This window comes from Budorcas taxicolor, chromosome 15 (assembly GCF_023091745.1).
Source record: "Budorcas taxicolor isolate Tak-1 chromosome 15, Takin1.1, whole genome shotgun sequence".
Classification (NCBI taxonomy): Eukaryota; Metazoa; Chordata; class Mammalia; order Artiodactyla; family Bovidae; genus Budorcas; species Budorcas taxicolor.
This window is the reverse complement of record NC_068924.1, coordinates 7,516,440-7,540,858: the sequence shown is the minus strand read 5'-3', so window position 1 is coordinate 7,540,858 and position 24,419 is coordinate 7,516,440. Positions and strand designations below refer to the sequence as shown.

Below are 24,419 nucleotides of genomic sequence, written 5' to 3'. Positions count from 1 at the left end.
CTCGGAAAGCACTCATTTGAAAGTCATAAATATTGAGTATATGCGAAGCCTGTCTTTTTATCTGAATGAAGTGCTTTCTAGTGATTAATTTCAAAAATTATCAAAAGAAAATACATAATTTAAAATACCTTTAATGTTAAAGATTTTTAAAATATTCTCAATTTTTATTCTTGTGTTTCTTTCTTTATTGCCAATCAGAGTGATTAGTATATCTTTCATTGCCCACTTTTATCTAATCACAAAAACATTAACCAGCCATTAAGAGGTTTATAAGTACTGAATGTTCATTCTAAACAATTACCTTAAAAGTAATCTGTTGTATAATTTGCATTTGTCTAGAGTTTGAAATGTGTTTTCTAATACTGGTTTCATTGTTCAAATCCAGTATAAAGATAGTCCTTTCAAATTCAAATGAACCTTCTCAAGGACGATCCTCTCTGAAAAACAAATGAACATCTGTATGATACTGAATAGAGCTTTTGAATAGGATGTGATCAAGTCAGTCAGAATATACGTGATACTTAATGCACCTCGGAGCTAGTTATTTTTTTTAAATCATAATTAGGTAACTTGAATGAGAAAGTTGTCACATATGCTGTGATGGAGGGAGATTATACTTCTTGTAGTAAAGACTTACTGTTTTGGAAATCAGCTTTCCTGTAGTCTCAGGCACTTGAAGCATCTCTTTGCCACCAGGTGTAATTATAAATTGATATGTCTTTCAGAAAAACGGCAGTCCAAGGATCCATGTGTTTGCATGATTTATCACATTCTGACTCTTTTGATATGACATACTAGTTTTCCACCAGTTCCCTCAGTTCCTTGTGACAGATCGCATTTCTCCTCCATAGTTCTACATGCAAACTTCCCCTGAGATGTGTGCTCAGCACGTTATTTGTTCTTATTCTTGATTCTGAAAACTTGGCCTCTTTGCCCCAGTGCTGAATGGAATCTTGGTGACAGTGTTTTGGATGAAATAGAAAAGAATAGCTTTATTGCTTTGCCAGGCAAAGCGGGCACAGAGAGCTCCTGACGTTGAAAATTGTGTTCCCCCTCCTCCGCAAAAAAAAAAAAAAAACTAACTAAAAAATTGTGTGTCCCAACCCAGGAGAACTTGGTGAGGAGTTTTTTAGCAATAGTTCAAGGGTAGGGTTTCTCAGAAGTTCAGAGTGTGTGCAGGGCCTGCCCTTCTTTAAAGATAATCTCACAGTGAGCTGCTCTGGTTCTTTTCATCTAGTCTCAGGTGGTCTTCTCTGGTCTGAAAAATGCTGACATCTTCCTTGGTTAGGTTTTAGTTCTATGAAGAACTGTAAAGATATTGTTCTGTGTCTCCTGAGGAAGAACGAGGATACTTGCCCAAGGCTGCACTATTGTTTCCTGACTGTTCCTTCCTTGTCTCTGCATCTCCTCCCTTCCCTGATTAGCAGCCACTTGAATCTGCCCTTGGGAACTCAGGGGAGGCCGTGGAGGCTGGAGTCTGTTCCCTACAAAGCAGGAACAGAAGACACAGAAGAACTTCCTACCCAGGGGCCCCAGAGGGTCCTGCTTCATTTCATTCTTACTTAGTTCCAGGAGGCTTTTATTGCCAAGGGGAAGATTTTGATCATGAAAGGGATGTTTAAATTACCTTTGCTTTATTGATAGGTAGCACTTGAAATTATAAACCTTAAATCTGTTTTGAATTTTATTTTTATTTATTGAATTTTATTTTTTCTTAAGCCATAATTTTTCTTTAAACATTTTTAATCATCATATAACTCTTATTTATAAATGTACTAATTTTAAAAGTAAGTCATTTTTACTTCTTTATATTTTTATAAATCTGCTAGAATTCTCCCACTTATGCATTTAATCAAGCAAGCTTCTATAAACATTGTTGTTCAGTAGCCCAGTGTGTCCGACTCGACCCCATGAAGTACAGCACGCCAGGCCTCCCTGTCCCTCACCATCTTTCAAAGTCTGCCGAAGTTCATGTTTGTTACATCAGTGATGCCATCCAGCCATCTCATCCTCTTGTGCCCTCTTCTCCTTCTGCCCTCAGTCTTTGCCAGCATCAGGGACTTTTTCAATGAGTCAGCTGTTCTCAACAGATAACCAAAATACTAGAGCTTCAGCTTCATCATCAGTCCTTCCAATGAGTATTCATGGTTGGTTTCCTTTAAGATTGACTGGTTCGATCTCCTTGCTGTCTAAGGGACTGTCAAGAGTCTTCTCCAGCACCACAGTTCAAAGACATCAAATCTTTGGCACTCTGCCTTCTTTACGGTCTAGGTCTCACAACCTGATGTGACAGTTGGGAAGACCAGAGCCTTGACTACAAGGACCTTTGTTGGCACAGTGATGGCTCTGATTTTCAACACACTGTCTTCGTTTGTCATCGCTTTCCTGCCAAGAAGCAATTGTCTTCTTATTTCATGACTGCAGTCACCATCCACAGTGATTTTAGAGCGCAAGAAAATGAATTCTGTCACTACTTCCATCTTTACCCCATCTATCTGCCATGAAGTAATGGGGCCTGGTCCCATCACTTCATGGGAAATAGATGGGGAAACAGTGTCAGACTTTATTTTGGGGGTCTCCAAACTCACTGCATATGGTGATTGCAGCCATGAAATTAAAAGACACTTACTCCTTGGAAGGAAAGTTATGACCAACCTAGACAGCATATTCAAAAACAGAGACATTACTTTGCCAACAAAGGTCCGTCTGGTCAAGGCTATGGTTTTTCCTGTGGTCATGTATGGATGTGAAAGTTCGACTCTAAAGAAAGCTGAGCACCGAAGAATTGATGCTTTTAAACTGTGGTGTTGGAGAAGACTCTTGAGAGTACCTTGGACTGCAAGGAGATCCAACCAGTCCATTCTGAAGGAGATTGGTCCTGAGTGTTCTTTGGAAGGAATGATGCTAAAACTGAAACTCCAGTACTTTGGCCACCTCATGTGAAGAGTTGACTCATTGGAAAAGACTCTGATGCTGGGGGGGATTGGGGGCAGGAGGAGAAGGGGACGACAGAGGATGAGATGGCTGGGTGGCATCACTGACTCGATGGACATGAATTTGAGTGAACTCTGGGAGGTCGTGATGGACAGGGAGGTCTGGCGTGCTACAATTCGTGGGGTTGCAAAGAGTCGGACAGGACTGAGCGACTGAACTGAACTAAACTGAACTATACTGAATGGGGCCAGATGCCATGATCTTAGCTTTCTTAATATTTAGTTTTAAAACAGCTTTTTCACTCTCCTACTTCACCCTCATTGAGAGGTTCTTTAGTTTCTCTTTGATTTCTGCTGTTAGAGTGATATCATCTGCATACTAGGGTTATTGATGTTATATCTTTAGATAACTATACTAACATATGTATCTATATATTTGTCATATGTATGATATCTAGAATCATATCAAGTTATAATTGCAAAGATACTAAATTTCATCCTCTAATAAAATGAGATTAACACCCTAATAAGACAGATTAATGATTCTGATAAATATCATCTCTCAAAACAACCAGACAACTTTTGTAGTCTAGTAAATTTGCTTAAAGTACAGAAATTAATACCTTTTAAAGTATTCTAAACTTTCTAAAATTACATATGAAATTGTGTAGCTGCTTCAGAACGTCTTGCTACACATTCCTATAAAACCAAGTGACCCAAAATTGCACTTGAGTTTGGTTGTTTTTACACGTTCTTGGAGATTCAAATTTGTTTACATAATCAGTACTCTGTTTAAAAGTCAGGACTATGGCATATGTCACCAATAAAAGTAACTCTGAGTAGTAGAGGCACAGGATTGAATGCACCTTCTAGAAGAAGTAAACTCCCCTTGCTCTTGGTAGATATTTTAGTATTGCCAGTTTGCATGGGTGAGGCTTTCTAAACGTTCTTTCAGTCCAACATGCAATGAAGTGCTTTGCCAGTTTCTCAGAATTTCATCATCTTGCATGTAATTTTGAATAATCTACTACATCAAGGCCTTATATTTATTAATGGGCTTTTGACTTGCTTAGGCTGTAATTTTACCCTCTTTCATGTATCATATCACTATTTTGCTAGTGATTTAACAACTCATAAGATACATCTTTATGCTAAACAGTATTCCAGATTCAAGCACTGATCCTATTGAGTAGCATCATATTTCCTTCCTAGTGATACATCCAGAATTCTATTTGTTTCAGTTCAAAATTATATTCTAGTGATTGTGAAGTGTTAGTCCTCTTTCTTAAGTCTTCAATAAGTCCTGCAGGCTCATCTTGTTTTGAGTTTTGCAGCTATGTCTTCTTTACGTTTGTGCCTTTGACCGTTTTTCTATATGTCATCTTGTTTTTCCGAGCTCTGTGTCGCCTCTTGACACTTGATTCTCTCCCAAAATAGCATTGTGTCCATTTTAGTCTTTAACATCTCTCACAATTGGCATCTGAAACCAGTACCAGCCCTTATTCATTTGCCACCTTGAAAAGTGCTTCTTTATAGCCTTGGCAATTCAGATGGATTCCTTTTGTGTTAAATTATTCCTATTATCCTTTGGAAACTCAGTTTTGCTAGGAAAGTGTTTGTGTTTTTGAATTGCAAAAGATAATAATGAAGTTTAGGATGGTAAAATACAAAGCTCAGATAAAGATTTGTTTTGAATGTCAGCCGTTGGGAGCCATCATGTGTCTGTGCTGTCATGGACAGACATATGATCTTTCATAAGCAGCAGAAAAAGAACTATCTAGTGTCCTAAAATAGGGCCATGCTGTGAATGTACAGGGAACACACGCCATGAGATGGAGAATGAAACCATGCTGTGAATGTAGAGTAATGAGGCTCTTTACAGCCTAACCTGAAAGTCTCCCTCCTTGTGGTTACTCTTAATTTACCATTTTCAGAGGATGTGCTGCTATGCGTGCTCAGTTGCTCAGTCGTGTCCAACTGTTTGTGACCCCATGGACTGTAGCCTGCCAGGCTCCTCTGTCCATGGGATTCTCCAAGCAGGAATACTGGAGTAGGTTTCCATGCCCTCCTGCAGGGGATCTTCCCAACCCAGGAATTGAACCATGTCTCCTGCATTGCAGGCAGATTCTTTACCATCTAAGCCACCAGGGAAGAGTGTAGATGTCATAAATCAGACTAACATAATTCAGCAGAGAAGGAAAACTTGACTCATCTTTATGAAAAAAGTGTCAAGTTAAAAAGCTAGAGCACCAGTTTGTTACAGGATATTAAATCCACAGATTCTTTGCTGGCTGTAAAATATTCCACAGTATCCTTTTCTTGAACTTAACTTTGGGAATGGATTTATTTTGAGAGTAGTAACTAAGCAGATATCACTCAATTAAGATTAGAACCCAGCTGTTCTTCTAACCATACCACTGAAAATGTAATTGTGCCATTTGAGCCCATTGTTCAAAAAAACAAAGTATTTGTCTTGATGCATCTTTTCTTTTCCAAGACTCCCATAATGGCCCTAGTTGTTAACAGGAGTGGAGGCAGTTGTCCTTTTTCCTAGGCTTGCTTCTTCTGGCATTCTCTCTTGGTGCCCTGAGCCTTGTCTCCATTCATGCATATGTTTCGTGTGACGACTTTTCAGTTGATCCTTCTATCCCAGGTCTGCAGAAACTGGAATTGTGAAAGGCAAATTTTTTACCTCTCATTCTCTCATACAATTCATTTCAGCAATACTCCATTATGGAACTAATTTATTCTAATCATTGTGAATAAGAGAAAGGAAGTTCTTTCAAATGATACTTTTCTGATTAAAGTCACTGTTAGGCTGTATAGTGGTAAAGTGTACTAGCAGTCAGTCTTTATACAAAACCAAAGGTGTTGGACCAGAAGACACTTTCAAAATTTCCCAACAACTCCAAATTTCTGCCGCTGTGTGTTTCAGTAGCTTTCCCCATGTGTACTCAAGGAATTTATTCTCCCAAGAATTAAACAGGAAAAAGTGAACTCATTCTTATCCATGACAAGTGCTGTAATGTCATGAACGTTTGGGCAGTTCCTACTGCCCTTTAGATAGGTCTGTTATGGAAATTCTCAGACATCCCTGGCTTAATCATTTTCCTTCACTACATTCTCCCCAAAGCCTCTAATCAAGTACAGTTTTGTTCTCGTCACCAAGACCAAGGAAGAGAGTCAGAAATCAAGTCCCCTTCCTGGACGGAACAGAAAGGAAACAGTTTAGGTCAGGGCTGTGAAGAGTTATCTGCTCTTCCTTTCAGTTCAGTTCAGTCACTCAGTCCTGTCCGACTCTTTGTGACCACATGAACTGCAGCACGCCAGGCCTCCCTGTCCATCACCAATTCCTGGAGCCTACTCAAACTCATGTCTATCACATCAGTGATGCCATCCAAACGTCTCATCCTCTGTCGTCCCGTTCTCTTCCCGCCTTCAATCTTTCCCAGCATCAGGGTCTTTTCCAGTGAGTTGGTTCTTCACATCAGGTGGCCAAAGTTTCAGAGTTTCAGCTTCAGCATCAGTCCTTCCAATGAATATTCAGGACTGATTTCCTTTAGGATTGACTGGCTTGATCTCCTTGCAGTCCAAGGGACTCTCAAGAGTCTTCTCCAACACCATAGTTCAAAAGCATCAATTCTTTGGCACTCAGCTTTCTTTATATTCCAACTCTCACATCCATACATGACTACTGGAAAAACCATAGCTTTGACTAGACAGACCTTTGTTGGCAAAGTAATGTCTCTGTTTTTTAATATGCTGTCTGGGTTGGTCATAGCTTTTCTTCCAAGGAGCAAGCATCTTTTATTTTCATGGCTGCAGTCATCTTTAGGGAGAAGAGAAAAGGTCCTGTGGGAACCATGAATGCCCATAAACGCATTCATTTTCTTCTGTTTCTTTCCGGCCACATGTACTATGATATTAATTGTGTGTGATAGGAGCCTTTTAATCTGAAATGGCAGATTAGAAATGTGAATTCAAAATTGAAGGCAAGTGGTGCTTTGTTTTGTCAATCCTGGGAATGTATTGTAAGGCCAAGTAGATTACATCTGTAAGGACATGCTGGGTTTTTAATTACTAGGAAATTGAAGATACAAGGACTTTCACTTTTTAACTGCATGGAAGACTATTCTTTTTCTCATGGCTTTTGGAATTCTGTTGAGATTAATAGCCTTTTGTGTTGCTAAACTGCCTTTTGAAAACTTTACTTAAATTTCAGTAAAAACTTGAGCCTTCATTAGTTGTCAGGGGAAAAATAATAATGTTTCTCTTTAAGTTTTGATTGAATAAATTAAGTTCTTTAAGTTAGCCTATCTTCTGCTTTACGCTTAAAGGCCAAGTATCATTAATACTATAGGATTTCAATTCCTGGAAATTTGTGATAGTTGTACTCTGCCTAACCCTGGTCTTCACAGAGAGATACAGTGCTGGGTTAAGAGTCCTGCAGAGTTGACCAAAGCAGCTTCTGTTGGCTGATAAGCTCTAACCCTTGTAGAAGCCAGAGGGTACTTGAGCAAGTCAGCTACAAACCAGTAACTAGCCAGCCAGTGATCAGCAAGCATTTTTTGGGTGCCTGCTCTGGAGGCTTTGAGCATTCCATGTTTCATACAGATAGGTATACTCCCCTCTCTACTGCCACAACAGGAATACTTGCACTCCACTAAAAAAAAGTTAGTATAAATTATCAAGTTTTAATGGTGTGATCTTACTTAGGAAAAACACCTTACACTGATTTTTTCATTTGAACACTAAATTAGAGTTCCCAGTCTTTCTTTTATAAGCTATAGAGACCTATTTTTGTTGAATTCTCTTTAGCACTAGCATACTAAGTGGAATGTAGCCTTCATGGCTTTCGAAGATCGAAAGGATTCCTTTACAGAATGTATTCCTCCCTTACTTCCCTCAGAAGCACCGCTCCTTGACTTTCTCCTACATCAGTCACCGGGAGACTGAGGATTCTGGAGCGTGTTTAAGCCATATTGTGTTCTTCTCCTCAGACTCAGCAGAAACTGCTGAATTCTTGTGTGAAGGCAAGAGTAGTAGTTTGTAAGGCAGCCATGAATGGGTACTGCTATTATTGCCTTTTGATGTCTTTTTATAGGGATTGGCAAGTCAGTAGCCAAAAAACCTCTGCTACATTCCAGTTAAGCAAGTAAAAGTGTGGGATTGGCTTTCTTTCATTTAGTCCTTTTTGAGTAGAAGACTGTTTAAGTTATATATAATTAAATCAGAAACACCAGGTTATGCTGTGGTTGAGAGACTTACCACAGTGAAGGTTCATGTCTTGATCATGCTGTGATTCTCTTATTTATGGTTTTTACTCTAAAATCCAAGCTCATGGAGTACCTTGTCTCTCTAACATTGATGATCTTGTGCCAGATGGGACTAGGAAATGTCAAGCTCCTACATATCAGTTCTTCTTGACTGGTGGATGACGATGTCTGTCACTTCCGTTCATGTTTCATTGGCTAGTATATATCATATGACCAAACTGTTTTAGTGAGAGCCAAGAAACACAACCATCCTACAGGAAAGGGCAACAAATATAGGTGAACGGTAGTCCCAAGCTACTGTAATCTGTTTAGTTCTAATGAGAGGATGTGTCTGCTCATTGTTATTTATAGTAAACACATTCTTCCAACAACACAAGAGAAGACTCTTCACATGGACATCACCAGATGGTCAACACTGGAATCAGATTGATTACATTCCTTGCAGCCAAAGATGGAGAAGATCTACACAGTCAGCAAAAACAAGACCAGGAGGCTACTGTGGCTCAGATCATGAACTCCTTATTGAAAATTCTGATTCAGATGAAAAAGTGGGGAAAACCACTAGCCCATCCAGGCATGACGTAAAACAAATACCTTACATTATACAGTGGAAGTGACAAAGAGATTCAAGGGATTAGATCTGATAGAGTACTTGAAGAACTATGGATGACATTGTACAGAGGCAGTGATCAAGACCATCCCCAAGGAAAAGAAATGCAAAAAGGCGAAATGGTTGTCCTAGGAGGCCTTAGAAATAGCTGAGGAAAAAAGAGAAGCTAAAGGCAATGGAGAAAAGGAAAGACATCCATTTGAATGCAGAGTTCCATGGAATAGCAAGGAGAGATAAGAAAGCTTTCCTCAGTGAACACTGCAAAGAAATAGAGGAAAGCAATAGAATGGGAAAGACTAGAGATCTCTTCAAGAAAATTAGAGATACCAGGGGAACATTTCATGCAAAGATGGGCACAATAAAGGACAGAAACAGTATGGTCCTAACAGAAGCAGAAGATATTAAGAGGAGGTGACAGAATACACAGGAGAACTATATAAGATCTTCATGACTCAGATAACCACGATGGTGTGACCACTCACCTAGAGCCAGACATTCCTGGAATGTGAAGTCAAGTGGGCCTTAGGAAGCATCACTACAAACAAAGTTAGTGGAGGTGATGGAATTCCAGTTGAGCTAGTTCAAATTCTAAAAGATGATGCTGTGAAAGTGCTGCACTCAGTATGCCAGCAAATTTGGAAAAGTCAGCAGTGGCCACAGGACTGGAAAAGGTCAGTTTTCATTCCAACCCCAAAGAAAGGAAATGCCAAAGAATGCCCACACTACCACACAAATGCACTCAACTCACACACTAGCAAAGTAATGCTCAAAATTCTCTAAGTCAGGCTTCAACAGTACATGAACCATAAACTTCCAGATGTTCAAGCTGGATTTAGGAAAGGCAGAGGAACCAAAGATCAAATTGCCAACATCCGCTGGATCATCAAAAAAGTAAGAGAATCCAGAAAAACATCTTCCTCTGCGTTATTGATTATGCCAAAGCCTTTGACTGTGTAGATCAAAGCAAACCATGGGAAATTCCTAAAGAGATGGAAATATCAGACCACCTTACCTGCCTCCTAAGACATCTGTATGCAGATCAAGAAGCAATAGTTAGAACTGAGCATGGAAAAATAGACTGGTTCCAAATTGGAAAAAGGGTGTGTCAAGGCTGTGTATTGTCACCCTGCTTATTTAACTTCTATGCAGAGTACATCATGAGAAACACTGGGCTGGATGAAGCACAAGCCTGAATCAAGATTGCCTGGAGAAATATCAATAACCTCAGATACCAGATGTCACCATTCTTATGGCAGAAAGCAAAGAGGAACTAAAGAGGCTCTTGATGAAAGTAAAAGAGGAGAGTGAAAAAGCTGGCTTAAAACTCGAGATTCCAAAAAACTAAGATCATGGCATCCGGTCCCTTCATTTCATGGCAAATAAATGGGAAAACAATGGAAGCAAGTGAGAGACTTTATTTTCTTGGGCTCCAAAATCACTGCAGATAGTGACTGTAGCCAAGAAATTAAAAGACACTTGCTCCTTGGAAGGAAAGCTATGACCAACCTAGACAGCATGTTAAAAAGCAGAGACATTACTTGACTGACAAAAGTCCATCTAGTCAAAGCTATGGTTTCTCCAGTAGTCATGTATGGATGTGAGAGTTGGAATATAAAGAAAGCTGAGCACCAAAGAATTGATGCTTTTGAACTGTGGTGTTGGAGAAAACTCTTGAGAGTCCCTTGGACTGCAAGGAGATCAAGCCAGTCAATCCTAAAGAAAATCAGTCCTGAATATTCATTGGAAGATCTGATGCTGAAGCTGAAACTCCAATACTTTGGCCACCTGATGTGAAGAACCGACTCACTGGAAAAGACCCTGATGCTGGGAAAGATTGAAGGCAGGAGGAGAAGGGGACGACCGAGGATGAGATGGTTGGATGGCATCACTGACTCAACGGACTTTAGTTTGAGCGAGCTCCAGGAGTTGGTGATGGACGGGTAGGCCTGTTGTGCTGCAGTCCGTGGGGACATGACTGAGCGAGTGAACTGAACTGATGCCTTTTTGAAGAGTAATGCTCCAGGCAGATAGTACCTCAATCCCCAGTGACTTCACCGCTGCCCAAAGAATGCCTTGTTCGTATGATTTGTATATTTAAATTTTACATTCCCCTGTAGTCAGTAACGATGATGATGGTAAGAGCCAACACTCTGTAGCACTATATTCTCAGTACTCTTCTGGGAGATTTGCAAATGTTAACATATTTCATCTAGGAATAGCCCTATGTAGATAGTATTACTTTTATCCTTATTTTATGGAAGAGGAAAATGAGATAGAGAAAGAATCAAAACTATCCCTATTTCATCTAGGAATAGCCCTATGTAGATAGTATTACTTTTATCCTTATTTTATGGAAGAGGAAAATGAGATAGAGAAAGAATCAAAACTATCCCCAGTAATAGTTACTAAGTGGGAGAGTAACTATTGTCTGTTTCTTCTGTTTAGCACTAGTGGCTGACTTTTTTTGTTGCTGTTTTTATCATTTCTTCTGCTTCTGTGATGTGTGCATAGGACCACACGAAGAAGGAATCCAGCATCTAATTGCATTTATTCCCACGTTTGTTGCTCTTCAGTAGTTCATGTGGTTTTGTCTTCATCTTACTGCAACCCACTAAGATATGTAGTGTGATTTCCCTGATTTTTATTTATTTATTTATTTTTTACCTAGTCCTTCTTTTTCTTTATTTTTTTATCTCAGTTTTATTTTTTTTACTTTACAGTATTATATTGGTTTTGCCATACATTGACGTGAATCTGCCATAGGTGTACATGTGTTCCCCATCCTGAACCCCTCTCCCACCTCCCTCCCCGTCCCATCCCTCTTAGATGAAAGGATGGCATTCATAAAGGTTCACAGGCACACTTCCATCATAAAGCAGTGGAGTTGAGATCCAACCCCAGGTTCACCTGGCTCTAAACAAAGCTGAGTGTTGCATCTATCCCAGAACCTCTGTATACTGGTTCAGGCAATAGCAAAGGATGTTCAAAGGCAATAAAACAAAAACGCATGGTTATTTTGGCCAACACAATTTATTCTTTCACATCTTGACAATTACTTTACAATATTATGATGGTTTTTGCCATACATCAGCATGTATCTTTTAGAATTAGTGTTCTGTGTTTTGTGTTTTAATTCCCCCTGAGAGTAGAATTGCTGGGTTATATGGTAGTTCTGTTTTTCACTTCTTTGAGAAACCTCTCTACTGTTTTTCACTGTGGCTGCACCAATTTATATGCCCACCAACAGTGTACACAGGCTCTGTTTTTTTCCACATCCTTGCCAACATTTGTTATTTGTTGTGTTGGTGTGTGTATGTGCTGGCCATTCTGATTGGTGTGAGGTGACATCTCAGTGTAGTACCTCTAGTTTTTCAATTTCTCATTTCTCATCTCAGATTTCTCAAACCTTTCAGTCAATTCAGTTTCAGTGATTTTCTATGCCTAGCATTTCTCCAGAGTTTTTCATCTTTCCTGGCACCTTTTTCTAGCCTAATTTTTTGATGTATATTTTTTGTGGATCTGTGATGCTAAAGCTGAAATTCCAGTACTTTGGCCACCTCATGCGAAGAGTTGACTCATTGGAAAAGACTCTGATGCTGGGAGGGATTGGGGGCAGGAGGAGAAGGGGACGACAGAGGATGAGATGGCTGGATGGCATCACAGACTCAATGGACGTGAATCTGAGTGAACTCCAGGAGTTGGTGATGGACAGGGAGGCCTGGCGTCCTGGGATTCATGGGGTCACAAAAAGTCGGACACGACTGAGCGACTGAACTGAACTGAACTGAACTGAACTGATGTCATTACCTGTATGTGTTTAATCCACCATCTTTAAATGGAAACCAGCTTTAATTTTTTAATGGTTTTTCTTTGTCTTCATAAATTATTCTTTGGGATATCATATATTCACTATATTTGGTAAAAATTTGTATTATAGTATCAAAACTTTTTGAATTTTCCCTGTGGGTTATTATTTGGTATGTTTAAATCCTTTCTCCTTAAATAAGTAGTCTAATTTGGTTTGACCTCTAAACCTTAAAAAAAACTGTCAAAAAGCAATGAAAATAAATTGCACTTTCTTAATGGAGGATCTTTGAGAGGATTTTTAGTGGACTTACTATGCATATTTTGAACTATTTTGAATATGATATGAAATGAAATAGAATAGTACATAGAATTCAGGAGACCTGAGTTAAAATGTGGCTCTAGACCTTAGAACAGAAAAAAGCAGTTTTCAGCAACTTGGTAAATCACCTTAAGATTGTAGTGCTTTATCTATACCTCATAATGTTGTTTGGAGGAGCTCATGGGAAAAACACATGAATACCTTTGTAATATAATTATTAACACACAGTAAAAGTTCATTTTTATTGTATTTGCCTCTATCATCCAGAAAAATATATAGTAAAGGATAATGCTCATTTTAGGGGAAACGGATGGGCTCAATTTTACATATTACTTTCTGTGAAAGATCTGTGTTTCTAATGAATCAAGTTGACATAAAAACATTCGCGAATATGAACCTCCCTCTTTCACTTCTACCCCCAAATAAAAAATCAGATGCTAACCAAAATATTTGATAAATTCAGTAACAACCTATGTGCCATCAAGCCCTGAAACAGGAGAGTGGACTGAAGCAGTAATGTTAGTTCATCATAAACACTTAATATGGTTTTCTTTTATTTTCAGTGTACTTAAATGAAGCAGGCTTCAACTTCGTGAGAAAATGCATCCAAGCTGTGGAAACGCGAGGTCAGTGCTGCCTGATGGGTACACCGTTACTGTTGTGTGGTCCCTTCTTACATAGAAACTGCTCAGAAATCAGGACGTACTTTGTTATCAATAGGAGCTTAATTTTAAGAAACATATGATTTATAAATTATACAAACATGTAAATAGCTGTACTTTGAACTTCAGTTTGCCAAAGTCATACTACAAACATACTTCTTCTTCATGAAGTTTCATGATACAGCCTCGCTTTACTTTGATGGACTGATACTATTTTTTTTTTCCAAGCTGTAGGAAATAAGACTCCCGAGGAGTTTGAATTCAGCTCTCCTCCTTCCCTGCATTATATCTCAGAGTGATTTTCGTCACCATCACAAATTCAGCACCTGTCTTCATCCTAGTCATGACCTCTGTCCTGAAGTCCACTCTAGTTGCCTTTTACTTCCAGGAAAACTTGCCTAAAGCAAAACCTCCTATCGGGCTTTGGAATTCTTTAAACTTAGATTCAAAGTTTGGTGCTGCCATTTAAGTTTTGAGAAGTCAAGTCATTTCCTTAAAATCTCTGAATCTGTCTTCTCACTGTTATTTCTGTTTAATTTTTATTGGGGTATAGTTGATTTACAGTGTTGCAAATTTTAGGTGTATAGCAGAGTGAATCAGTTTTACACATGCATATATCTACCACATTTTAGATACTTAACCCAAATAGACAATTATGGACTATTTAGTAGAATTCCCTATGCTATATAGTAAGTCCTTATTAGTTATCTCTTTTTTACACAGAAGTGTGTATATGTCAATCCCATCCTCACCTTTAAAGTGAAGTTAGCGATTCCATCTAACTGTTCAACATCTGTTCAACACAGGACTCCATGATTGAGGAAACATAATATGAGAAATATTGATCATTCTTTCTCATCTTGGATGGTTTTTTATATTCAGGTAGTGGTGTATAGACGGCTGTACTTTGCCATTTTGAAGTTCTTCATAGACTTTCATATCACTGTTCATTGTCTGCTCTAAGAAATATATGTCTGATGAATATTTTCAGGGAAGGTTTGCTAAAGTTAGACTGTAAAATTGTATGCATACCTTCCAGATTTTATGTAGGCATATATCTGAGTTTTTAACATTCTGTGCTTGGAACTTGTGACTTATGCCGTTTTCTTGTGATTTTTTTCCTTCTCATTAGGCATCACCATTTTAGGTCTCTACCGAATAGGAGGAGTGAATTCCAAAGTGCAGAAACTCATGAATACCACATTTTGTAAGTTTCGGCTGAAGCCCATTACTTAACTTTTACATTAGTATAGAAAATTCAAACCGTAGGTTTTTTTGAGGTATAGATTATTGCTTGTCTTTGAGTATTTTCAAGTAATATCTAAAATTAATATTTGCATTCATTTTTAATGTCCATTATTATAGATGACCAATCAGAATTTGTAAAGGGGCCCTTTTTATAATGTTGAATTTTTCCTCAAGTATTCTTTGATTAGCTAGAGGTACAGTAAGATTTATGCGTTCTGGGATTCAGATGGCCTGAACTGGACTCTTGATTCAGCCAGTTTAAAGTTCTGTGGCCTTGGATAATTTGCTTAACCCCTCTCTGCCTTCACCTCCTCATTTATAGGAGGAGGCTCATTGAATTGTAAGAATCTGATATGTTAACCCATATAAAGCACTGAGAAGCATGCCCAGCACTTGGTAAGTGTGCTGTGATGTTAGCAATTAGCAAGCATCTGATTTAAGAAACTACATTCCATAAGAAATCTTTGAGGTTCATTGTCAGAATGAGCTTTGCACCAACTCAGGCAAACAACAGTCCGAAAGTTAACTCCACTGGCCTTCTAAGAAATACATACCTCTCTCTTTGATCTACTTTTGTCTGCATCCATCTTCTTAATAGTGCTCATGATATTTTGAATTGCACAGTTTAAACATCTTACTTTAATTCTTTTCAGCTCCCAAATCCCCCCCTGACATGGACATTGATATTGAACTGTGGGACAATAAGACAATAACAAGTGGACTGAAAAACTACCTCAGGTGAGGTGGGCCTGCCTGCTGCCGCTCTGCTGTGGTCTCTTGGTCACCCCTGTGGGCCAGCACCGTGGACCGCAGGGAGCCCCCTGGGGTCCTCTTCCCTCCTTAGCACAGCTCATTCACTTGAGGTGGATTAGCACAGAGTGGTCACAGTTACGTTCAGTGTTCTGGGATTTATATGTGCTTGTTTCAAACAGTAAACTTAAAAGGCTGCTAGTTTGTGAGTGCTAAATAATAATTTCTATTTCATATTAGATTCAGATTCAGGTCTTCATATATTTTTTTATAAAACATCACAAGCTGAATTGGAAATTTAAAAAAAAGAAAGAAACTATTGCCCCCATATTTGAGAGCGATTTTGTTCCTGTAGTCTAATAGTTCTCACAAAGTATTAAAAAATAATTCCCCCAGCCTCTCCCATTTTAATACAGTGACAGGAAGAGGTGCTCAGGACATTGGTATCTTTGAGGTCTGCATTTTAGAGCTTGTTGACTCCCTGGTAGGACTTTATCATAAATTTAGTCACCCAGTTCTCACAGAAGCACTGAAAGTTCAGGGGAAATCAGAAGGTAACTGCTCTTCTAAAATCTGCTTCATTCTTTCTTGCAGGTGCCTTGCAGAACCACTGATGACTTACAAATTACACAAAGATTTTATTGTTGCTGTTAGTAAGTACATTTCCATTGAATGCATTGTAATTGATGTGGTTTTATGCTGTTATCAGAGGTTGTAAATTTAAACCTGTTAGTTAACATTTTCCTGCCTATGGCTTAAGAAATTGTCATTCTCATAACTTAATAGTTTACAAGATGGTTATGAGAAGTCACAGAACGAACTAAAATACTTTGTTACTTAGTAAGACTCTTTGGGGTGGCATATGTGGTGTGATTAGAAAGAGCTGTGAGGAATTAATTACTCAAATTACATTTTCCTTGATTAATGAATGTCAGTTTCTTACAAGAGTGACTTCATGGTTAAATAAACAAGACCACAAAGAGGTACAATCAGTTATGCCCCCACCTCCACTGTGCTCACACGCTTTGTTCCTAAATCTGGAGAAAGAGTCAGCTATTTTTGGCAGGCAACAACACCTTTTCTCTCTTATTATATTTATTGGTGACGATCAGATGCTGCAGTGGTAAAGAGTCTGACTGCCAGTGCAGGTGATGCAAGTTGAATCCCTGGGTGCGGAAGATCCCTTAGAGTAGGGAATTTTCTTACCTGGAAAATTCCATTGCCAAAGGAGCCTGGCGGGCTACAGTCCATGGGGTCGCAAAGAGTCAGACATGACTGAGCACACACACACTCACAAACTCATCAGCTATCTATATTTTTCTTTAGATCTGTGACTGCCTTGGTGTTATATGAATAAACAGGTTTAATTCAAAATTGTGGGGAGCAGGAGAGGGGGCCAGTGACAGTCATGTAACCTGAGCAGTTCAGTTCAGTTCAGCTGCTCAGCTAAAGCTGAATGGCCTTGATGTGCAGCCCTGCATGCATGACTGACCACATGATCTCATGAACATCTATACCATTTAGCTTTCTCCTGAAGGCTCTGCACTCTACTTCCTCTTTATAGAAATCCATCCTTGTAAGAACAATGAGACCTTAGAAAGTATATAATCCAACCTCATTTTATTAGTGAGGAAATCACGACCCAGAGGGGGCAAATGACTTTGTCCAAGGACACTAGTAAATTCATAGCAATATCAAGACTACAAGCCAGGTTTTTTGACTCTTAACCTAGAACACTTTGTTACAAGAAATTCGTCTCGTAACAAATGTGTTTGATCCAGTTAGCTAGAATGGCTCAATGAGCTGGTTGTTCTGATAAAAACATTTGGTCACAAGATTTTTTTTCTTCACTTTGTGGCAAATAGTGATCATATTATTCACTCACATGATAATTAAGGCGCATCTCATGTATAAGAATCCATCTTCTGTCTGGGTCAATAGAAATAGGTATCATTTGGCTTCCAGCAAGAGAAGTTTCTTCCAGCATGGAAGAAAGGGCAAGTTACTCAGAGTCTAAGGGGAATCTGTCAGAACTCCTTGGCAGAAAATGGGTCCTGCCTACCGTGGTCTGCACCCAGGAACCACAAAGTTTGGAATAGATGTTTCTCATCCACCCTCCCAGCTCTTTTCAGATGTCTCTCATTTTTGTTCTCTGCTGCATATCTACCTCATTTGCAGACAGATATTTCTTCACTTGGGAGCACATTTGGTGATGGTCTGCCTTGTTTTACATGAGCTGCCTTTACATGAATCCAGCAGACAGATCAGAGTTTTGGTGTCTCCATTCCAACTCCTGGGAGAGACTTCATGTTTAGACTGACGAAAACCAGGCCCTTTCCTCACCTCGTGTGCAGATAGCTGTGCCCGGAAGAGATGAAGGTCCCATTTATAAACCCTGTGCAGTGGGCACTTTCTGGAGAAAGGGCTTGGCAGGATGGGCAGTCACTCTAGAATTTGTTTATTGTAGTAAAAGACTGTTAAATAGATTCCTTTTTCTGAAGCATTACAAGTTTCTCTAGCCACCTTGTCAGCCTCTTGGCTTTTTCCTTGCAGACTGAATCTGCTTGAGATGATTTTTTTTTTTTTTCCCCAGGTGTACCATGGTCAGCATGGACTTAAAATCTACTAGGCCTTTGGTTGTGCAATTATCCTGACACCTGAGAAAAATGACTCTCTGCCATCTTTTAATCTATACAATTTAGAAAAGAATGCCTCCTTCCTCTGGTCTGATAGAGTCACTCAGAGATTTCAATGTGATAAAGTGTATTGTGGTGTCTGGCACATTAGACCAGTTGTAACAACTGCTGCCATCACTCATATTACTAAAAGCTTTATTCTCTCCTTTTGTAACAAAACCACAGAAGGACATGAGTTATGATTGTATAGAAATATACAGTTCAGAGGCTAAGAGCATAGGTCTGGATTAGATAGAACTGAGTTCTTCTCTCCTTAGTGATTGCAGATCACGGACAAGTTACCCAGTGACTCTAAGCCTTAGGAAATAGTAGTGATAATACTTACCATGTGAAGCAGTGTTTACAAGGCATGATGGATGGAAGTGGTTATGATGTTTAAATTATTAATGTTTATATGATTAGAATTTGAATGTTCGCAACCTTTTTTTTTGTTACAGAGTCTGATGACCAAAACTACCGGGTGGAGGCTGTACATGCACTGGTGCACAAGCTGCCCGAGAAAAACAGAGAGATGCTGGACATCTTGATAAAGCACCTGGTCAAGTAATTCTCTGACTTAGATTGCTCACTTACTTGTTCATCTGTTAAACTTGGGTATATTCATGTCTTTTAAAGGGAGTGATAGAGCTGTAACTTTGCTACTGTAATCAGAGTCCATTTAATTGCTTGAAAAATGATGTGGCAGTTTGTTAGGATATAATCTATGTGTGTATGTAAATGTGTGTTTATGACATGCAAATAATTATACCCCTGCAACTGTTATACTTATGATGGAATGTCAACTTAAAAATATATGAAGGAGTATATAGTTCTTTCCCAGTTCTTTTAGATGCATCGTAAGCCTGAAGTTTGAAGACCAGGTCTCTGTTTTACTAGGGTCACCAGGTTCTACCAGGTCAACATGCCACTGGAATATTAGCTTCCTTCCCCAGATTCCAAGTGTCTGTTGGTTTCTGAAGATCTTTTTGACTCTTATGTATATAAAGGTTTTGATAAATATTGTATTAATCAAATTTCTTCAGAGAACAGAACTAATAGGTTGTTGTATGTGTGTCTATGTATACATACATATATATGTAAGAGAGACTGATTGGTTGCAAGGAACTGGCTGCACAGTTGTGGAGGCTGATTTCAAGGCAGGCTGGAGACCCAGAGAAGTCGATGTTGTGGTCCAAATCCAGGCAGTCTGGAGGCAGAATACCTTCTTCCTCAGGGACCTCAGTCTTTTGCCCTTAAGACCCTAAACTAATGTTTAGATGAGACCCACCCAGATAATGGATGGTAGTCTGCTTTACTCAAAGCCTACTGATTTAAATGTTAATGTCATCTAAAAATGCCTTCACAGAAACATCTAGAATTCTAGATGTTTGACCAAATATTGGGGTACTGCAGCCTAGTAGATTTGACATGTAATATTAGCCATAACAGATCTATCTTGATTCACACACACACACACACACACACACACACACACATTTAATTCAGAGATTTCAGTTCAGCTACCATGCTGCTGGAAACAAAAGTCTAAATTCAGGTTTTAAACTTACTTAAGAATTCCTTTATAGTCTCATTTACAAATGGGAACAGTTTTTGTCTTAATGAGTACTGCATTCACAGTCAAATGATTAATCCTTCCTTGTTTGCTATAAGTAGGAACCCAATTTATGCTAATTTGAGCCATGCACATTTGAAACTGTGCTCTATATTCATCAGTCTCATCTTAACTTGCAGGATTTAAGATAATATGAGTTGGCCCTCCTTGAAATAAGAAGGAAATCCGCTAGGAATGATTTCATTTCAAGTTCATTGTTAACGATTGCCCTTGTTGGCATTTAGCTAATGAACAGGGACTCACTATCCTTGGTCTGAATTACATAGTCTTGAATTATGTTTTTGAGTTGTGTGTCCTTTTCTTGAAACTTAACCATACAACATTTAGTGGGCATGCTCTTGCTACATTCAAGCTAGTTTTTTAGCACAGCCTTTTAAAATATACTTTAAAAGCTTCATGAGTGTCACATAAAATATTTTTCCTTAATTATCCAGAGTGTTAGATGAACACAAGCTTCACCTTTATTTGTGACTGTAATACAGGAAATAGAGTATATGTAGCCACTAAAGAGTACTGAAAATTCTTCTGCCCAACCTTCACCACTGTTACTAGCTGAACCTAAAAATGTCAATCTCCTCTGACTGAGCAGCAGCAGTAGAATGTGTGCTCACATCACCAGTGACTTACTTAATTCTTCTTGTGGTTCATTCGCTAAGTCAGATCTAACTCTTTGCTCTGTGTTCCACTATCTCCCAGAGTTTGCTCAAATTCTTGTCCATTGAGTCAGTGATGGTATCCAGCCATCTCATCCTCTGCTGCCTCCTCGTTTTGCCTTTAATCTTTCCCATGATCAGGGTCTTTTCCAGAGAGTTGGCTCTTCACATCAGGTGGCCAGAGTATTGGAGCTTCAACTTCAGCATCAGTCCTTCCAATGAATATTCAGGGTTGATTTCCTTTAGGATTGACGAGTTTGATCTCCTTGCAGTCCAAGGGACTGTCAAGAGTCTTTTCCAATAGCATGATTTGAAAGCATAAATTCTTCAGTGCTCAGCCTTCTTTATGGTCCAACACGTCTATACATGACTACTGGAAAAACCATAGCTTTGACTGTATGGACCTTTGTGGGCAAAGTAGTATCTCTGCTTTTTAATATGCTGTTTAGGTTTGTCATAACTTACCTCCCAAGGAGCAAGTGTCCTTTAATTTCATGGCTGCAGTCACTGTCCACAGTGATTTTGGAGCCCAGGAAAAGAAAATCTGTCATCCCTTCCACTTTTTCCCCTTCTATTTGCCATTAAGTGATGGGACCAGATGCCATGATGTTAGTTTTTTAAATATTGTTTCAAGCCAGCTTCTTCACTTTCCTCCTTCACCCTCGTTAAGAGGCCCTTTAGTTCGTCTTTACTTTCTGCTGTTAGAGTGATGTCATCTGCATATCTGAGATTGTTGATATTTCTCCCAACAATCATGATTGCAACTTATACTTCATCCAGGCAGGCAATAGTAGTTTACTTAAGTAAACTAGTAGCAACTGATAACAATCTTGGTCCCTGGCCACCTTATTGACTTAGGGGAATTTAAAATCAATGACCTAGATTGCTCACTGGCCTAAAGGACCAATGACTGATTACAAATCCCCAGTAACTAGCTCTGAAACATGGTATAAATCATTGACTTCTTTCTGAGAATGCATTGTCTTTAAGACAAGGCCTTATGTAGTCTCCTCGATGACTTAAACTTTACATTTTTAAAAGTGCAGTTCAGAATGTGCTTCATATACAAGTGGAGGGGGTGGAGTGCAGAACTGGCTGAAACGTGGGATGATAAGGATCTATATCAGCTGACTAGCCCAGCAAAAGGGAAATTCAGTGAAGAGGAATATGGTGATCAAATTATATCATCTTCCGAAGAATGTGATTATCAAACTTCATTTTCAAAATAGAGCAGTTTTTTTATGATTTCTAAATTTATCCCCATATTAATCGTTACTTATACTACCAGGCACTCTTACTTTTTAGCAAGAATACCCGGAGCCAATTTAATTACAAGGAGGAATATTATTTTAAGATCATATTTTATTTAACTAATTTTATTTAATTTTCTAAACAATGCTGTCAGGGTTATTATTCTTCTACTTTACGGATGAGGGAACTGAAGCCTTGAAAGAGATGAAATAACAAGGCTGGTTGCACCCAGCTTCCACATTGGAAGGACCCAAGCTTTAAATCCAGACAGGCTCACTGCCTTTACAGATGACCTATTAGACTCTCCAATTAATTTATCATATTTGGTTGCATAAAAAGGAAACAGAATGAAATTCTTCTTATGCTAACCAAGAATCTTAGCGAACGCTGTCTTGGGCACAAGGGCTAAATTCAGTCAATGGGACAGTTGGCTCTTCCTGCCCTACATCAAATGTTGGGTGGATAATCCAGAATCCTAGATTCCTCATAAAATTTTACTTTTGCTTCTAGAATGGAGTTAGTATGCATGCTCAGTCATGTATAAACATTATCTTATGTTGTGCTCATAACTAGAATTTTTCATCCTCACAGCCCCGCTGGGAGTAAGATAGAAAAGGCAGTGGTTACCCTAGAAGATTGGTTAAATAAACTGAGGTTACCTCTAAGAATGCATCCAGTCTCCAAATTAAATTAGTTAACTAGTCAAAGTTGTTTTTGAGAGTTCACTGGGGTTACTTTGCTAAGGTCAGTAACGTCAGAGACTCTTTATTTTCAAGCCAGTACTAATGCTTCCAGATCTCCTTGTCTTGCTGTTTGCCTAACACAGTGCTCAGCACTTGGGAGGCCCTCGGGGAAGTAGGAGATGGATGGTTGGATGGGTTGATGGATAGATGGAAGACAGGATGGGAACATGCCCTGATCAGTCATCTGACACGGGGAGCTCAGGGAGACTCTTGACTTATAGTCAGGAGCTCTAACTTGAAACAAAACTGTGTCCTTAATTTGCTATGACCTCAGGTACATCAGTCCATGGAGTCGCTAAGAGTTGGACACGACTAAGCGACATCACTTTCACTTTCACTTTCATGCATTGGAGAAGGAAATGGCAACCCACTCCAGTGTTCTTGCCCAGAGTATCCCAGGGATGGGGGAGCCTCATGGGCTGCCGTCTCTGGGGTCGCACAGAGTCGGACACGACTGAAGCGACTTAGCAGCAGCAGCAGCAGGTACATCATGCTTACTTTAGGAGCTTCTTGTTTTAAAATCTGTACAGTAGGAAAAACTGACTTTTTGGAAAATTAAGTGGAGTGTTATCTGAAAATGTTTAGCAGTAGTTTCTAATAAAGTGTTTCAGTTCAGTTCAGTTCAGTCGCTCAGTCGTGTCCGACTCTTTGCGACCGCACTCCAGGCCTCCCTGTCCATCACCAACTCCCGGAGTTCATTCAGACTCATGTCCATCAAGTCTGTGATGCCATCCAGCCATCTCATCCTCTGTCGTCCCCTTCTCCTCCTGCCCCCAATCCCTTCCAGCATCAAAGTCCAAATATAATTGCAACCAGTCTACTCTTACCCATTTGTTCTAAAAGAGTATACCACCATAGGGTTTGCCAAACAGTTGGTAGTTTCCCGAGGGCAATTACACTTGATTTAAGAAAACAAGACTTTTTTTTCCTTTAAGAGATTAACCTTAGTAAGTAATGTTTTATTGTGCTAATGTTTATTAACTTTTTACATCTATTTAGACTATACTCCCCTAATGCCAGCTGGTAGTGGCTGAACCTGACTGTTTGAGAAATTTAGTTTGTAGTGGCATATTTACATCTTATGTATCATATTTAAATATGTATCATACATATATAAAATGTATCATATTTACATCTTACTATTATTTGATAGACTAGAACATTCCATAATTATTAAACATATAACTTAAAATATTTTTGTTGCTTTTATTTGCAGAGTGTCCCTACATAGTCAACAAAATCTCATGACAGTCTCAAACCTTGGTGTTATATTTGGTCCAACTCTAATGAGAGCACAGGAAGAAACTGTGGCTGCCATGATGAATATTAAGTTTCAGAACATTGTGGTCGAAATTCTGATAGAGCACTATGAAAAGGTAGGTTGAATTTTTGTGTGGAAGCATAACATTTTGTTAGCTTGTTTCTAAGAAGGAATTTTGCACTTTGTATCATCTATGATCTCATTGTGCTGTCAGGTTCCTATATGGTATCAGTCTTATAAATTTTGTATAAATTATTTAGCAGACTTTGCTTTTCTTTCTCTTATTCAGTTTTTAAATACTTCTCAAAATCCTCTAGGTAGATGGTTTCCCTTCTTTCTACATGATTTGCTTGTCGAGATTTTCTTCTTTAGTATGTACATAATTAGGTTTTTACTCAGTATTCAGAAAATACAATCACTTTATGGGTAAGTGATTGTAACTTAACCATATTGTTAAGTTACCATATTGTAACTTTTTTATCTCTTTTGAATTAGATTCCCATTATACAGTAGAACTAATATTTTATATAAAAATCAGAGAACGATCTTGAAATCCTCTTTATATCCAGTCACTAAGCAGGTTTTCTTTAGGAGTGAG

At 38.8% G+C, this 24,419-nt stretch overlaps 1 protein-coding gene across 1 annotated transcript in view; it reads left to right on the top strand.

Moving 5' to 3' along the window:
* The window catches only part of ARHGAP42 (Rho GTPase activating protein 42), a 340,908-nt gene that overhangs the window by 298,964 nt on the left and 17,525 nt on the right, over positions 1-24,419 (top strand). Inside the window, exons 13-18 of the mRNA XM_052652801.1 lie at positions 13,509-13,571; positions 14,740-14,814; positions 15,509-15,593; positions 16,200-16,258; positions 18,739-18,844; positions 23,777-23,936. Of these exons, the coding sequence (XP_052508761.1) occupies positions 13,509-13,571; positions 14,740-14,814; positions 15,509-15,593; positions 16,200-16,258; positions 18,739-18,844; positions 23,777-23,936 (548 nt within the window). The remainder of the gene's footprint in view (positions 1-13,508; positions 13,572-14,739; positions 14,815-15,508; positions 15,594-16,199; positions 16,259-18,738; positions 18,845-23,776; positions 23,937-24,419) is intronic.